This window comes from Haematobia irritans, chromosome 1 (genome assembly GCF_050003625.1).
Source record: "Haematobia irritans isolate KBUSLIRL chromosome 1, ASM5000362v1, whole genome shotgun sequence".
NCBI classification, from domain to species: Eukaryota; Metazoa; Arthropoda; class Insecta; order Diptera; family Muscidae; genus Haematobia; species Haematobia irritans.
In genome coordinates this window covers 57763767-57780926 of record NC_134397.1, presented here as the reverse complement: position 1 = coordinate 57780926, position 17160 = coordinate 57763767, and the positions used below count along the sequence as shown (strand labels likewise).

The following is a 17160-nucleotide window of genomic DNA, read 5'->3' as shown; positions in this document are numbered from 1 at the left end:
CAGTTTATTATGTTGTGTAAGATTTCTTTTTTTTTTGTTAGTTTATGTTTTTACATATAGTAGATATATATTATGAGAAATAAGTAGTAAACGATACAAATGTTTACTTTACTGGTTTAGTTTTGGAAGCCTATTTTAGCCAATTATCATATTTTATTTTTTTATGTTTTAAATTTTAAAGCTAAAAAAAATAATAATGCCCTGTTCCTGTATATCGAACGAAAACCCATTCGAAAGAAAGACAGTCATTCGAATTTGAATGAATTTGAGTTTTTATATTTTTGAAAGTTCGTTTCGGTTGTATGAGAAGACATTGAATATCAAAAATGAGTATTTTCAAATTTTTAGCCTGATAATTCATTTAAATGTTAACAATGTTTTTACTTATTTCTTGACACTTATTGTATATGTTCGTTTATTGCTCGACAACAAAATATGATGTGACTTGCCTTTCGAAATAGAAGAACAAAAATCAATTTTCTTTCGTTTGGAATACGAAAGAAAGCTTTCGTTCGATATACAGGAACAGGCCATAAATATTATGTGTAGTTAAAATACTGAAGTAATTTCTAATGAGAAAGTCCCTCGTTATGAACGTAAGCGTAGCAAAGAACAAGTCACTTGGAAATTGAATGTCATTGTTATCTTAGAATGATCCCAATTTCTCTTACTTACATTTCCCATGCCATTAATAATGACCCATGTTCCGATAATCGGTATCGCAAATCGCAAAAATTTAATTTTCTTATAAAGAAACAAGTCACCACTATGTAGATCAAAATTTGTGTTACCATCTCAACCCCTTCAAATTTTTTGGAAGTTATTATGAAGGTTTATATTCACATAAATAAATATTTATATCTTAGCCGACTTGGAGACAATTCTTTGTACTTCTACAAAATCTCTGGAATTAAAATTTAATGCGGTTAACGCCCTGAGATGAACACAATGTTAGTACAAACAAGTAAGGAAAGTCTATAGTCGGGCGGAGCCGTCAAATGTGTTGGATGTTATGTTAAGACGATCGGTATACTAAACGATGGGTCTCAGACTTTTCCTTCTCGGCGTTACATACAAATGCACAAACTTATACCTGTACCACAGTAGTGGTGAAGTGTAGAAAAATCTATATACTTTCGGTCAGCAATCCACTTTTAATTTGGACTTTTCGTTAAAAAGAACTATATTGCAAAAAAATTTATTTAAAAATAACACTCAACGAAAAACTGGCGATTTACGATTTCGAATATTTGAACATGAAAAATATTCGTTATAAACATAAAAAAATCTTTAAAAATCTTTGGGGGCTGAAAAAATATTCGAGGTACATTATAAACATTTTTGACTGTATATTGAATATAGTTTGACCGACCGCGCTAAAATTTTCTTTTATATCAATTTCAATGAAAAGGAGTGCTTGAATTTAACAGTTTTGGACGATAAACCGGTACAACTACTATAGCAGAAATTTTTGCATACTTTCAGGCGATACATGTGTCTGCCGAAATTGCAAGGAATTTATTTAAAAAAAAGTAGCACGACATGACAAAGAGATGGCGCAAAAATATACCGAATTTATTGGTACATAAGTATCATTGATCAACGTCGAATTTAGATATCCAAATTATAATTGTTTGAGATCGAAAATGTCAGAGAATTTAAAATTAGGATTGAAGCTAAAGAGCCCTCGCTACGAAAGGACTCGAAAAAAGAACGATTTCTCTAAAGAAATGGTCACTCAATTCGCCCAGTCACCTACCAAACATGGACACTTGTCTGGGGACGTTTGCAATATTAACGCATTAAAATTAACCTCTCATACCTGGACACCTCTCAAAGGTGGAAAAAATTTAAGCGACCGTGGGTGTCCACCTTTCAGAGGTTTCACATAGGGTTTCAAACCTTTCAGATTTGCACAGGGTTTTACGAAAAGAGCCCGAAGACCGGGGTTATTCGAAAGTTCTTGACTTCAGCTTCCCAAACCGGAAAAATCTGAGAAAATACCTCTTGATTTTCAATTTGAGGCAAATTGGATAAAAATTACGGTTTCTATAAGTCCAAGAAGTGAAATCGGGAGATCGGTCTATATGGGGGTGTTATATCAGAACATGGACCGATACTCACCATTCTTGGCATACCTCTTTATGGTCCTAAAATACCTCTAGATTTCAAATTTCAGGCAAATTGGATAAAAACTACGGACTCTAGAAGCCCAAGAAGTAAAATCGGCAGATCGGTCTATATGGGGGCAATACCAAAACATGGACCGATACTCACCATTTTATGGTCCTAAAATACTTCCAGATTTCAAATTTCAGGCAAATTGGATAAAAACTACGGTTTTTATAATCCCAAGACTCCAAATCAGGTGGTCGATTTATATGGGGACTATATCAAAATCTGGACCGATATAGCCCAACTTCGAACTTGACCTGCCTGCAGACAAAACACGAGTTTGTGCAAAATTTCAGCACGATTGCTTCCTTATTGAAGACTGTAGCGTGATTACAACAGACAGACAGACGGACATGGTTATATCGTCTTAGAATTTCTCCCTGATCAAGAATATATATACTTTATATAGTCGGAAATCGATATTTCGGTGTGTTACAAACGGAATGACAAACTTATTATACCCCCGTCACCATTCTATGGTGGTGGATATAAAATTTCAACAACCATATGGAATATACAGGCAAGATGACAGATATTTCCATAGTACTAGAGCTCGACCGAAGCGGGTTTTTTTCCGAAGCGGATGTTCGGCAAAAAAAGCAATTATCGGCCGAAGCCCAAGCCGATTATTTTTCTCAAATTTGTAATTAAAGAAATTTGATTTGTTTTAGTTCCATGTTAGCATTTTTTTTTTCAACAAAGACAAATTCGTTATGAAATAAATTTCGATATGAAAAAGCTTCGGCTTCGGTCGAATGCCGATTCTTCGGTCGAGCTCCACATAGTACGGCTTAAAAGTTCGTTAGGTAGCATAGCGCTAATGGAGCTTCATGAAAATGGGAGTAAGGCATAAAAATAAATTCAACACTGAAATAAATTTCGATATGAAAAAGGATCGGCTTCGGTTAATCGGCCTCTTGATGCCGAAGGCGATTATCGATTTTTAGCCGAATGCCGATTCTTCGGTCGAGCTCTACATAGGTTTAAAAGTTCGTTAGCTAACGTAGCGCTAACGGAGCTTCATGAAAATGGTGGTAAATCAATAAAAAAATCATAAAAAAATTGATATTTTGAATTGGTAACATCCCGTGTCAGCTATCCTCAAATTTTATATGGAATATGGTTGCCAGTATTATCCATTTGATGTAGCGGCATGAGTAGTATTGTTATATGTGGGATAATTCAAATTTAATTATATAGTAGTATAAAATAATAACACTATATATAAATTAAGACACTATCTTGGGATCGAATTTCATAAATGACATATCTAAATTAATTATACATATTCCAAATTGATTAAGAAAATTAGTACTAGTTTGCCATTACACCAACTAATTTAACTAATGCCCTGTTCCTGTATATCGAAAGAAATCCCATTCGAAAGAAAGGCAGTCACTCGAGTTCGAATGAATTTGAGTTTCTCTCTTTCGAATGTTAACAAAGTTTTTACTTTTTTTTTCTTGACACATATTGTACATAACAGGTTGGCTGATAAGTCCCCGGTCTGACACATAGATGGCGTCGCTACTATTAAATGCTAGTATTTTTATATTGTACCAAACTTCAAATGATTCGTGTCAAAATTTGACGTCTGTAAGTCAATTAGTTTGTGAGATAGAGCATCTTTTGTGAAGCAACTTTTATTGTTGTGAAAAAAATGGAAAAAAGGAATTTCGTGTTTTGATAAAATAATGTTTTCTGAAGGGAAAAAATACGGTGGAAGCAAAAACTTGGCTTGATAATGAGTTTCCGGACTCTGCCCCAGGGAAATCAACAATAATTGATTGGTATGCAAAATTCAAGCGTGGTGAAATGAGCACGGAGGACGGTGAATGCAGAGGACGCCCGAAAGAGGTGGTTACCGAGGAAAACATCAAAAAAATCCACAAAATGATTTTGAATGGCCGTAAAATGAAGTTGATCGAGATAGCAGAGGCCTTAAAGATATCAAAGGAACGTGTTGGTCATATCATTCATCAATATTTGGATGTGCGGAAGCTCTGTGCAAAATGGGTGCACCCGAGTATTTCCGTCGATATGTGACAATGGATGAAACATGGCTCCATCACTACACTCCTGAGTCCAATCGACAGTCGGCTGAGTGGACAGCGTCCAGTGAACCGTCTCCGAAGCGTGGAAAGACTCAAAAGTACGCATGGAATAATTTTTATCGATTATCTTGACAAGGGAAAAACCATCAACAGTGACTATTATATGGCGTTATTGCAGCGTTTGAAGGTCGAAATCGCAGCAAAACGTCCCCATATGAAGAAGAAAAAAGTGTTGTTCCACCAAGACAACGCACCGTGCCACAAGTCATTGGAAACGATGGCAAAAATTCATGAATTGAGCTTCGAATTGCTTCCCCACCCACCGTATTCTCCAGATCTGGCCCCCAGCGACTTTTTCCTTTTCTCAGACCTCAAAAGGATGCTCGCAAGGATAAAATTTGGCTGCAATGAAGAGATGATCGCCGAAACTGAGACCTATTTTGAGGCAAAACCGAAGGAGTACTACCAAAATGGTATCAAAACATTTGAAGGTCGTTATAATCGTTGTATCGCTCTTGAAGGGAACTATGTTGAATAATAAAAACGAATTTTGACAAAAAAAATGTGTTTTTCTTTGTTAGACCGGGGACTTATCAGCCAACTTGTTATATGTTCGTTTATTACTCGATAAGAAAATATCAATTGACTTGCTTTTCGACATAGTGCAACCAAAATCAATTTTATTTCGTTTGGAATGCGAAAGAAAGCTTTCTTTCGATATACAGGAACAGGGCATAAGAGTAAATTTGGCTTTTTCCAAATTAGTTAGAAAGATATCTGCCCATATTGAACAAGGATATGTAAAAATGGTAGGACTAGTTTAATATTTTTTTCCTTTTTGTATTTTTGTTTGTTTTTTTTGTAATTTAAAAAAAATATGGGAAACATCTACATTTAAAGCCACACAAAATAAAAACAAAAAACAAAGAATACTAAAAAATTAACTACATTTTAAAACCAAGAATATATGTGAGAACACAATGATAACCCATTAGGCGATTCACAAGATCATTGTAAAAGTATTAAATGTGTTAATTTTTTATAGGAAATATTAAAAAAAATTATTACAATATATAACTTTAGTAATTCATGTGAATTTCCTATATATGATTTGGAAATTCTTTGAATTCAACGTGTTGTCAAATTTGAATTTGCGTTGAGTTCAAATATTTCTCAAACGTTTTTGACGATAGGGTATTATTTTTAATTAAAAATGGAGGGGGTTGGGGGGAATCATTGGGAAATACTTTTATACTTCTAATATATATATTAGTCCAAAAGGATATATTAATAATTAGTTAAACAACAAAATGTACCATTTGACTAATTCTTATAGTGATAGTAGACACAATACAATTTTTATATTCATTACTTTCTAATACAAATTTTGTGAATTGTTTGTTTGTTTGTTTTTCTCTGTACAATTAAACAAAACAAAATAATTTTCTAAATATGTAAATTTATTCTTTAAATTGGCTCTCACTCTAAAATATGCGAGTTATTTGGCATAGACGATTTTCTCTTCTTTAGAATTAAGATGAGCAAATTATTTGTTTTTACTACAACAAATTAATTGCCTATATTAAGAAAATAAGGCGGGGGAATGGTTTTCACAAATATATGCTTTACTAGAGATTTCTTGAAGGATATCTAAAATCGAAAATATACATATAGTATGTATGTTATAAATAATTTGCATTACTTTTATCTTACTTTGGAAAATATATAGACTATATGTAGTGATAGTAATATAACACAATGCCTGTTTTAAAAATTTCTTTAGTTTCTGTATGACAAAATTAAATGATATTAAAATAGTAGTGGCAGTAGTAGTAGTAGTAGTAGTACAAGTCGATATTAATTCAATTATACAATAATATACGAAATGGCAAAGAATTGTGGTTTTTGTTTGGTTTGGTATGGTTTTTGGAGTTTTTACAAAATAACAAAAGAAGATAGTAAGTAAGTGATAGAGAGAGAGTGGTAATTAGTTACATATTTACGTTTTATAATTGATTTCTCTGATATTTACGATAATATATATATGTATGTATACGTTATTATTATTATTAAAGAAGGAAAGTAATAATACTAAGAATATATTGAAGATTGTGGTACCTATGGCAACGTAATTAATGGCATTTTTGAACAAAAACATACGAATTCCTTGTGGCATGTGATGCATGGTATTGTCGTCGGCAAAAATGGAAATACTACAGACAGGAAATCCTTCGTATCCTTTGTTCAATTCAATTCGGTGCTAGATAGATATCCTCCCTCCTCTTGCTTGTTGTTTTGGCAAATTGCAGCTTGCACAAAAACTATTTCATGTAGTATGCCATTGTTTTGTGTCAATGAAGTGAAGTCCTGTTGCATATCCCTTTTTTTTCTCTGCCTTTATATCCGATATAATTAATAGCCATAGTCTGGCAAAAGTATAACAGCTTTGATGCAGCTGCTTGTAAACATGTGCCAGTCAAGACCTCCTTTTGAATTTTTTACCCATTTTCTGTGGCCAGGTAGAAATAATGATAAAAACTATATTCGTATAGTTAAATTGTTTGTTTAAATAGATTTGAATCCCTGATGATGATGATGATGGCAGCCAATATCATCCTCTGTATGTTGTAGAAGAGCTACATGGTAAATAGCAATTTCCAGTTGGTTTTGATTATGATAATGTGTGAAGTAGTTTTAGTATAAATTCTTGTTTTTCTTTTCATTATAATAAATAGCATGATATACACAATACATTCTAATGTTAAAATACTTTTCTTATTAATTTAATTTATTCTACATAAACATCTACAAGAACAATTTTTTTGTATTTAGGTAATTGTTTGTTTATTGTCATTGGAAACTTACAGACTAGTTGCGCTATACTTTTGTTTTATTTGTAGAACTGTATTTGTATTTTTTTTTGTTTTCTTCTTTAAGATCCGTAATTCCACAAAGAACCCCTTTGTCACTATAAAAAGGCGTAAGTCTATGATATTTTCTCATAGATATATCATGAGAAGGAATCCTTCCATTATGGTAATAACCAAACAAAAAAAAAAGAGTTTAGCAAACGAAATAATAGAACAATACCAGAAATACAATACCACCCGTTAGATATCCATTTTTGTTCTTACTTAGATTTCCGAAAAGAAAAAATAACAAATAAAACAAGGGTATGAGAAGCTATCCTGTTTTCATTTCCAGTAGGAATACATTTGCAATCGTTGCTGTTTTCATCAACTGCTCTTTATGTCTTGGCATGCATCCCCTAGTAACCTCAAAAATTGTGGCCTTATTTTGTAATGGGCCATTAAACAATAAGCATCCAAAATATCAAACACACATCCCTACACATACACTGCTTAGCAGCTTATGTCACGGTTCCTACAATCAAATATGGTCCTCTTGTTTGACGATCGATCAAACTCACCAATAAAGATCCTTTGAATTACATTACAAACACACAAAAATGAACAGCTGTGTTCGTTTCAATTCTTTTCAGTTGTATGGAAAACCTGAATTTTTGCGCTCTTTACTTAGCTCAAGGAAACAATGCAAACAACAGGATAGAAACGACATAAAATATGATATATGTGTTTGGTGTGTGTGTGTGTATGGCTGTATGTCCCCGGTTTAAGCAAACATCTGCCGTTTCAGTTATTATAAGGAACAGACTTTGCTTTGTTGCCTGTGTGCCGTCATACTAAATTTACAATAGCCCTACAATCCTGTTTTATACGGCCAGGTAAGGAAGGCTTTTGCCCTAAAACTGTAGTTTATAAATGACTTATTCCCCTTTTTTTCGTATAATTGGGTGAACATATTTTGGAAATTAAAAAAAAATCATTGGGTACTAATAAAAAAAAACAGTATAGAATACCACTCCATAGGAGGGTATATGGTTTATATTAGCTGTATGGTTTCCTTCTTACGCATTTAGGCTCGTGCTAAATGGTGCGATTAAAAAATAAATACAAAATTTGTAATAAATTTTAGTGGTCCGAGACATATTTTTTTGGTCACCTGTTGTTGTTTACATTTGGGAAACCAAGGGGACACTACATTGGACCATGACAAGTGTTGATGCCAGCACATACATAGTGAGGCAATTTGGTGACTTTGTGTATTTTTTTTAGCGTGGGCTAGAGAAAACATTGCAGATAAAATATTACATCAACCCTTAAATAATCTAGTATGTGGGAGAAATTTCTAGAGTTAAAATAAAATCCATTAAAGTTTGATTCAACATAGCGATGGCAATTAAAAACAAATGTTTAAATTTCGAGATATATGACGACCGAGAATATGCCAGAAATCAGGGAGTATTAATTATTAGCTGGCCACTAAATGCCTGGATTATCATAGATAACTAAGTAATAGATGACCCATTGCTCTACGTCCAGAAAATGTTGAAGAAGCCCAAATGAATTTTCTGACATTTCGTTTTGTGTTTTTCGTAAAGAGAAAATTTCCTCAAAATTGAATTTTGCATTTTCGCGGTTTTAGTCGCAATTTTTTGTTCAAATATAAACTTTTGAATATTTAATTTAATTATACATCATCTGGTATATCAAAGAAATGTTCAAATTGTTGATAAAATAGAAAAATTGTAAAAACGAATCTCAAAGAGAATTTGGAATTCCCCCTATTTTCTTCGTTTATTCTTCATTTTGGGAAATGCCAATCAGCGTTTGACACCTATGGGTCATCTATTACTTTGTTATCTATGGTGATTATTATTTCACAAAACGTATGATTTTTGGTCAATGGTAAGCCAAATAGCCATTATTGAAGTTATCTTTGTCTAACAATACAAAAATATAATTTTTTTCGAAAGTCGACTTTTTCAGAGGATATTGCGAAAATTGTTTTCGACTTTTTTTGACATTTTTTTGTTTTTCAATAGTCAATTTTTAGATCTCGAGCCTAATTGCCTGTTAATGTAGCTTTTGCTCACATAGAGTCGAAAGAATTTTCTAAAATTTGGTTTGGCTTGGTTATTTTTACAATAAATATAAAATAAATAAAATAAAATTAACGTTAATATTTTGTCGATAATATTTTCTAAAGGCACTTTAGTTTTGGAGTTCCATAGTAAATTATAGTGAATGAGCTAATAACAATTTTTAAGAGTTTCCAAATTTTAATTGCATATGACAAAAACGAATTTTCATTTTTAAGAACTTTGCACTGAAAATTCCACTAAATTCAACTTTTTTGACAAATTTTATTTGCTATAGTCAATTTTCAGATCTCGAGCCTAATTGCCTGTTCATGTAGCTTTTGCTCATATCGTGTGGAAAGAATTCTCTAAAATTAACGTTGATATCTTGAGGACAGATTTTCTAGATCCACATTAGTTTTGGAGTTCCATAGTAAATTATAGTGAATGAGCTCATAAAAATTTTCAAGAGTTTTGCTCCAAATTTTAATTGCATATAACAAAAAGGAATTTTCATTTTCAAGAACTTTAAATGAGCTCATAATATAGTGAATTATAGTGAATGAGCTCATAACAATTTTTTTAGAGTTTTGCTACAAATTTTAATAGCATATGACAAAAAAAAGAATTTTCGTTATCAAGAACTTTGAACTGAAATTTCCTCTAAATTCGGCTTTTTTGACAATTTTTTTTTAAATAGTTAATTTTTAGATCTCGAGCCTAATTGTCTGTTCATGCTCACATCGAGTCGAAAGATTTGTTTAAAATTAACGTTGATATCTTGACGACAAGATTTTCTAGATCCACATTAGTTTTGGGAGTTCCATCGTAAATTATAGTGAATGAGCTCATAAAAAATGTTAAGAGTTTTGCTCCAAATTTTAATTGCATATGACAAAAACGAATTTTCGTTTTCAAGAACTTTGCACTGAAAATTCCACTAAATTCAACTTTTTTTGACAAATTTTATTTGCAATAGTCAATTTTTAGATCTCGAGCCTAATTGCCTGTTTATGTTGCTTTTACTCGTATAGAGTCGAAAGAATTTTCTAAAATTAACGTTGATATCTTGACGACAAGATTTTCTAGATCCACATGAGTTTTGGAGTTCCATAGTAAATTGTAGTGAATGACCTCATAAAAAATTTTAAGAGTTTTGCTCCAAATTTTAATTGCATATAACAAAAAGGAATTTTCGTTTTCAAGAACTTTCAACTGAAATTTCCTCTCAATTCGACTTTTTTGACAAAATTTATTTTAAATAGTTAATAGTTCTTGCTCTCATCGAGTCGAAAGAATTTTCTAAAATTAACGTTCATATCATGTCAACAAGATTGTGAAGTGAAATTTACCACCATCCCGGTAAATTTGGACATTAATTTATAGAGCTAAAAAGATAGGACATATACCTGAACCAACGCAATTTGAACTTTTATAATTTGGAATCATTTGGGTACCACTATTGCGATAAATTTGGACATTGATTTATGGAGCTAAGAGCCCTTGCCATTGAGCTTAACATGGAATCGGGCAGCACTCAGTGATAAGAGAGAAGTTCACCAATGTGGTATCACAATGGATTGAATAGTCTAAGTGAGCCTGATACATCGGGCTGCCACCTAACTTAACCTAACCTAACCTATGGAGCTAAAAACGAAAGGCGATAAACTTAACAAAAGGAAGATAAATATCCCCCTTGCTTACAAGAAGTCTTAGGATAAATTCCGTTTTCGACATTAGAAAAACACCAAAAAATTTTCAGCGAAAATCTATATCCTCCAAGTAAGGGGTTATAGAAAAAAGTTATAGGATTCAAACACTAAATTACTAATTAAATAAGAATTGAAATTGCTTCAATCGCCTAAATGATAACAACAATCACAGAGAACAATTTAAAAATTTGCAATAAAAAAAGTAATTGATTTAAATAATTTTTATAATTAAAAAAAATTGTTAAAATTTTTAAACAATTGCAATTTTAATTGGATAACTTTTGACTGTATAGTTTCTTCTCTAACGCATCTCAAACATATTTTCAGACGCTGTTTGGACTCGACTATAAAAAGTAGGTCAGTTAGCAATGAGTCAAATAGCACTTATTGACAAGACAGAAATTCATCATCTGTAATGTCACAATGGACTAAATGTCTATGTGAACCTGGAGTAATAGTCTTCCTCTATAATCTAAACAAACGTTTGTTTTAAGGCTGAGAAAATATTATCAAATGAAAAAGAAAAGAAACGATTGCGATTTGCAATATCTTTCGATGAAGGAGTTCTTTCTTAAGGACAAACTGTGTCCATTGCACTTTGCATGTGTCACACTAAGTGTGAAACTACTTAGCATGTGTCACACTACTTGTGTAATTACGTTAGAATAAGTTACACTATGATATTACATTTAAAATTATTACCCGTGATAATAAGAAGAGATAGGTTATGTTAAAGTGGCAGCCCGATACGATTCAGGCTCACACTATTCAGTCCATTGTGATGAGAAGAGATAAGCCACAGCTGAAAAAAGAAACACATGACCTATTGTCTTCAGGCGATTAAGGTCACCATTTTACCAATGCTGATTTCATTTCTCCCTAAATTTTAGCAGTAGAATGCCGAAATATAATTTCTGTCTAATCTCTATATGTAGCCAGCTCAGAAAAAATACGAATATCAATGAGTTGGATTAGCATATCTAGATCTTAGGCATTATCTTTCCCGACCTTACATTGAAATCCTTATTTAGGATAAGATTTAAAGGAGATTTATTCCTGTACAAAAAGTCTACACCCCACCCCATTAATCTTAGATTTCCCAAGAAGTCGACTCACAAACTGAACGTAATACTGGGAGTCTCAAGAAAAGATAATAATGAAAACAAAATCACAGGTAGAAAATTTCCAAGAATATTAGAATTGAGAACCAAAGACATAATGTAAACGGCGACTATAATGCCACCAAATGTAAAAGACATAAAGAAGCAGCTGAGACACAGACGATTATGAAGAATATCAAGGTAAAAATCTTAAAGAAAACAAACTGAATGGATAATAGAATAGAAGGGCATAGAAAATGTATAAGACCACAAAATGTCGTGTGGATAAAATAGGCAGATGTGTAAATGGTAGGAAAACTTAAAAAGACCCACTCATATTAACGACGATGATGATCAGCATAGATCACCCTGTAACCATCATCATTATTATGGGTAACATTCGAACCTTTCTTCCAATATATCTTGAATAGTAAAGAAAACTAAAAGGGGAAATAAAAACAAAACAATATCGCAAGGGGAAAAGAAATTCTGTTAACATTTTTTGTTTGGGTTCTTTAAATATTTTTTTTTGTTTTCAGGACTAGGAAAAAGACAAAGTGAAGGTACGGAGTTGTATTTTTTTTTTCGTTTGGTAAGGGTATCTAAAAAAAGCAAGCAATAACATATGCACACTTACCTGTGTTACAGGATCCTTCATAATGAGCACATCTGTTACAGTACCAAACATATTGAAATATTCCTTAAGTTTTTCGGCCGATGTTTGCCAGCTCAAACCGCCGACAAACAGTTTACCAGGGGCAGGATCTGTGCCAGATGAACCATTCATGCTGTTGCTAGGAGTCGAACGACCCGACGATGTTGTATATTTGACCACATCATTGCAAACATTGCTGCCACCATTGACAACCACATTGCCGGATTGTTGGTTATTGCCATTGTTTACGACAACCATGGCCGATTGCTGCTGCTGTTGGGTCTGGCTTCCTTGCTGTTGTTGCTGCTGCTGTTGTTGTTGGTTACAGTTGTTATTTGAATTGGTGTTGGAATTCTGATTCTGTTGTTGTTGCTGCTGCTGTTGTTGTTGTGAAATGGAATTGTTGTTGGCTTGCTGTTGAGCAACGGAGGCACTTTTTAAAACAGCCGATGTTGTAAGAGAGCTAGCAACATTGCCATTTATTGAGGCCACCAAAGCATTGTGCAATTCCCGATTATGATGTGGATCTATGAGACCAGCTGCAGCAGCCGCAGCAGCAGCGGCAGCATTATCAATGGGATTACTGTGGGGATAAAAGAAATTTTGCGTAGATTCTTCTTTAATACGTGGTACCATAGGTGGTGGTAAAGATGTTGGATGATGTTGTAACATGGTAGCTCCTTCTTTAAGAGCGTGCATTTCCTGTTGTAAATGAATGGTGATGAAATGATTTCTAACACGGTCTAAAACGCAAATATACTATGTGTGACACCGAATCACCGAATATTCTAGGTTATGTGTGTGATTAAAAAAAATACCAAATGCAACAAAAAAAATCGAGGTCCTTGTTGGTATTCTGCTTTGGAAATCACAAGCTACTGCTACTATCTTTGTTAACAACTTGTGTGTGGGTGTAGCTTTCTTTTGTTGGCTATGTGTCTGTCTTGCAGCAATGAAAATTTACTGAATAATAAAATCCACAATTTCCTTGGTTTTGTTAGAAAGTTCAAATAAACAAAACTACGCGGTTTCACAACAACAAAATTTAGCATTTGCCGGTTGCTTAGTTACCAAACGAAGACAAAACATAAACAACAAAAACAACGAATGAAACAAATGCAACGGTTATTTGGTTAATCATGTACTGTGTGTGCTTATATTTGCATCTGTCCAATTAATGTTTTTTTTTTTCTTTTCACTTGTTAAATAACACTACGTCCTTAGTAATATTAAGAGTTTAAATAATTCAAAGAATTTGTATTATTTCAAATACGTTTTTTTAAGAATTTATGTTTCCAACACGGTGGTTTTTATTATTCGCTGATTTTATTTTCAATTTTTGGCGGAGATGATCCTCGTACGTATTCCTTGAGCGTATGTTAACGAATGAGCAAGAAGAGCAATGTTGAAAGACGCAAGCGCAATTCTCTCAGTTATGAAAACAAAATACAGGGTTGCAGTGTGTACGCATATGTAGCAGGGTAGGTAGATCAATGACTAAAACACAACAAAGCGATTGTCGGTTGTCGATAAAACAACTTACTGTAAATGTAGACTTTATACGGAAAAGAATACTTTTTTTTTGAAAATTGGAAACTTGGAGACTTTTAGGTGGATGTAGGATAAGCGCTTATTGTAGCGCAATAATGCGAATACGGAAAAGAAGGCTTTTTGAAATTTTGAATTTTTTTATATTTTATTGATAATCGAAATAGAGAATTTGGAGCAACTCTAGTTTAGCTATATTACTCAAAATGTTCTTTTGTTTTTTTAGGTCGATAGAGAATTAAATTTTATGTCGAAATAACAATTAACTGGTTTGCGGTCGTAACCGGATAACCGGTTATTCGAGCCTAAAGTATAAGTAAATAATCGTTAATAAAAGCGGTTATACTGAACCGATTGCTTTTAAGTGTACATCACTAAAAATTTAAAGGTATCACCTTTCAAATGAGGTATGACAAAAACATGCGAATTTTTGTAAAAAAAAAAAATTTAAACCGTATATGGATATAAATCTGTTCATATCTCCGGTTTTTAGAACAATTTCGATATAAAAAGCGCCGCGGGCGAACTTGTTTTTAACGGATATAAAACGGTTTATATATTCGATTGTAAGAAGAATGTATATGTAAAAAGCGTCTCAGGCGAAAAGTATTTTTTTTTTAACCTGGGTATTGATGCAAATGAATTAATATTTCCATTTTTAACTACAATTTGAATGTACGAAGCGCCATAGGCGATTTTTTTCAAAAAAATCGCGCGATTTTTTTTTTTTAATTTTCTTTGTAAATCTAATGAATATAGTCATCCTAGACCTCAGTAGATTTGCAATAGGCAAATATCAACTGGCTCGTTGAGGATTTCAACAAAATCTCTTTCAAGTACAAGGCAGTATAGGGGATTCCCTATACTGCCTTGTACAACTGTGGTTTTAGTACTAAAAATGCGCGTTTTGCAACCCTTCCCCAATTTTCCTTGTTGATTATAAGTGTGTGTTTGTATTGACATATTTACAAATTAAGGCCGGTACTCTGTTCGGTTTTCGCGTTGAAACTCCATACAAAATTAAAAAATGCGAAAAACTAGCGAAATTTTTCCATTTGTGGTACTTTGTTTTTTTTTTGAAAAACTGACGTTTATAGCATGGCGCCATTTGCAATGTGAATTAAGAAATAATTTATTTATTAAAACTATTTGTGTGGGTTTATAACACAAACACGGATTATATTTTTGTTCCGAAACACCGCTTTCTATGTGCGAAATAATGGTTTCTATAAAAATTTTTCGCAAGAATACACATAGTACCGGCCTTTAATTGTTGAATCCTCAAATCTACGAAATTTCGTTTTTGCCAGTCCGAACACTTGAGATTTGTAATGTTTTTGTTTTATGAAGAAATTAAATGAAAGAAGCAGTTATAAAAACGGTTTGTCTTTAAAAAGCGCCGTGGGCGAAACATTTTTTCAAAAAAATCACGCGATTTTTCAATTTTCTTTTTTGTAAACCGGATATGAATATAAACCGGTTAATATCTCCGGTTTTAGTGGTGATATCCGCCTAAATTTAAATATGACGGATAGGTACAATTGTTAGCTACAAAATGAAATCAGTTAATTAGCACCTTTATATCGAGCAGTTTTTGAGTTTTGAGCTGTAACCGGTTCCAAAAAACATGTTTTCATCTGTACATCCGGAACGGTTACATTTCTTTAATAATTCATTTCACATAAAAAACACATTTTCAATCGTTGTTTTGGACCATTCCCAATCAAGTTATAATAAAATTTGCCACAAAAAGTTATAATTTCGTTCTGCTTTTACAGATTAGCGGCTAAACTCGAACTTAGTACCCAAATTCAAATATTCAATAACTAAAACTATGCACTCAAGAACTAATTTCTGGTAAAGGGTTTATTTATTTGCCTTTAGAAGAGAACATTATCAATTAAATAAGCTTTCGTTTCGTAGGAAAGACTTATTTTTTCCTTAATACTTTTGTATTTAAGCTGTTTGTTGGTTTATTTTTTTTTTTTACTAAAAGAATTAAGTATTTGAACAAAAAGTCGATTACCAAAACAAGATAACAAAATATTTTTTTCCTATATAAAATATATAAAATTTCACGAAAAATTTTTCTATTAAAATCTTAATTGAATTTTAAAAAATATTCAATTTAAAATTTAATTGCTTTAAGAAATTTTTTAATTGAAACTAAAATCAATCACAAAAATTGATAGTATCAATTATTTTTTTTAATTGATACTATAATTCTTTAATTGATTTTCAATTAATTTTTTAATTGATACTATCATTTCTGTAATTGAAGATATTTCAATTAAAAATTAATTGGATCAATTAATTTCGTGATTGAATCAGAAAAAATATTTTTTGTGTGCCGAAAAAAATTCACGAAAATTTTTCCAATTAAAGTCCTCATTGTGTCTTAAAAATTAAAAATTTAATTGATTCAAGAAATTTTTGAAACAAAAATCAATCACAAAAATTAATAGTATCAACTAATTTTTTAGTTGCATCAATTAATGTTTTAATTGATATTATCATTTCTGTGATTGAAGACATTTCAGTTAAAAAATTAATTGGATCAATTAATTTATGTGATTGAAGGCATTTCAATTAATAAATTAATTGGATCAATTACGAAGATTGAATCAGACTTTTTTTGTGAAGGGATGTCGTCATTTGAATCACCCAAAAATTTGTAGAGCAAATCATGTCCGTCTGATCTCTGTATATCAAAGTGACATTTTTCTATCTTCTGTTTGTTTATTCTAAAAAATATATTAAAAATCTATATATGAAAAATCTCAAGTATATCTAATTATAAAATTAATTATTCCTTTTTTATTTTCTTTTTTAGGTTATACCCATAGGACTTATAACTTTGATTGGTTTCACTTGTGAGGTTCTCTATACCATACGAACGGCATTTACAAGAGATGATGTGCGGTAGGTTTGAAATTTAACACTTGCAATCAAAATATTAGTATGAAAATTTTAT

At 32.1% G+C, this 17160-nt stretch overlaps 2 protein-coding genes across 3 annotated transcripts in view; one reads left to right on the top strand and one right to left on the bottom strand.

The window, feature by feature from the left end:
- The window catches only part of msi (RNA-binding protein musashi), a 612288-nt gene that overhangs the window by 4987 nt on the left and 590141 nt on the right, over positions 1–17160 (bottom strand). For both annotated transcript variants that reach the window (XM_075290465.1, XM_075290466.1), the window contains one exon: positions 12621–13221. In XM_075290465.1, coding sequence (XP_075146580.1) covers positions 12621–13221 — 601 coding nt within the window. The remainder of the gene's footprint in view (positions 1–12620; positions 13222–17160) is intronic.
- The window catches only part of ymp (yellow-emperor), a 93952-nt gene that overhangs the window by 76566 nt on the left and 226 nt on the right, over positions 1–17160 (top strand). Inside the window, exon 4 of the mRNA XM_075290467.1 lies at positions 17020–17108. Within this exon, the coding sequence (XP_075146582.1) occupies positions 17020–17108 (89 nt within the window). The remainder of the gene's footprint in view (positions 1–17019; positions 17109–17160) is intronic.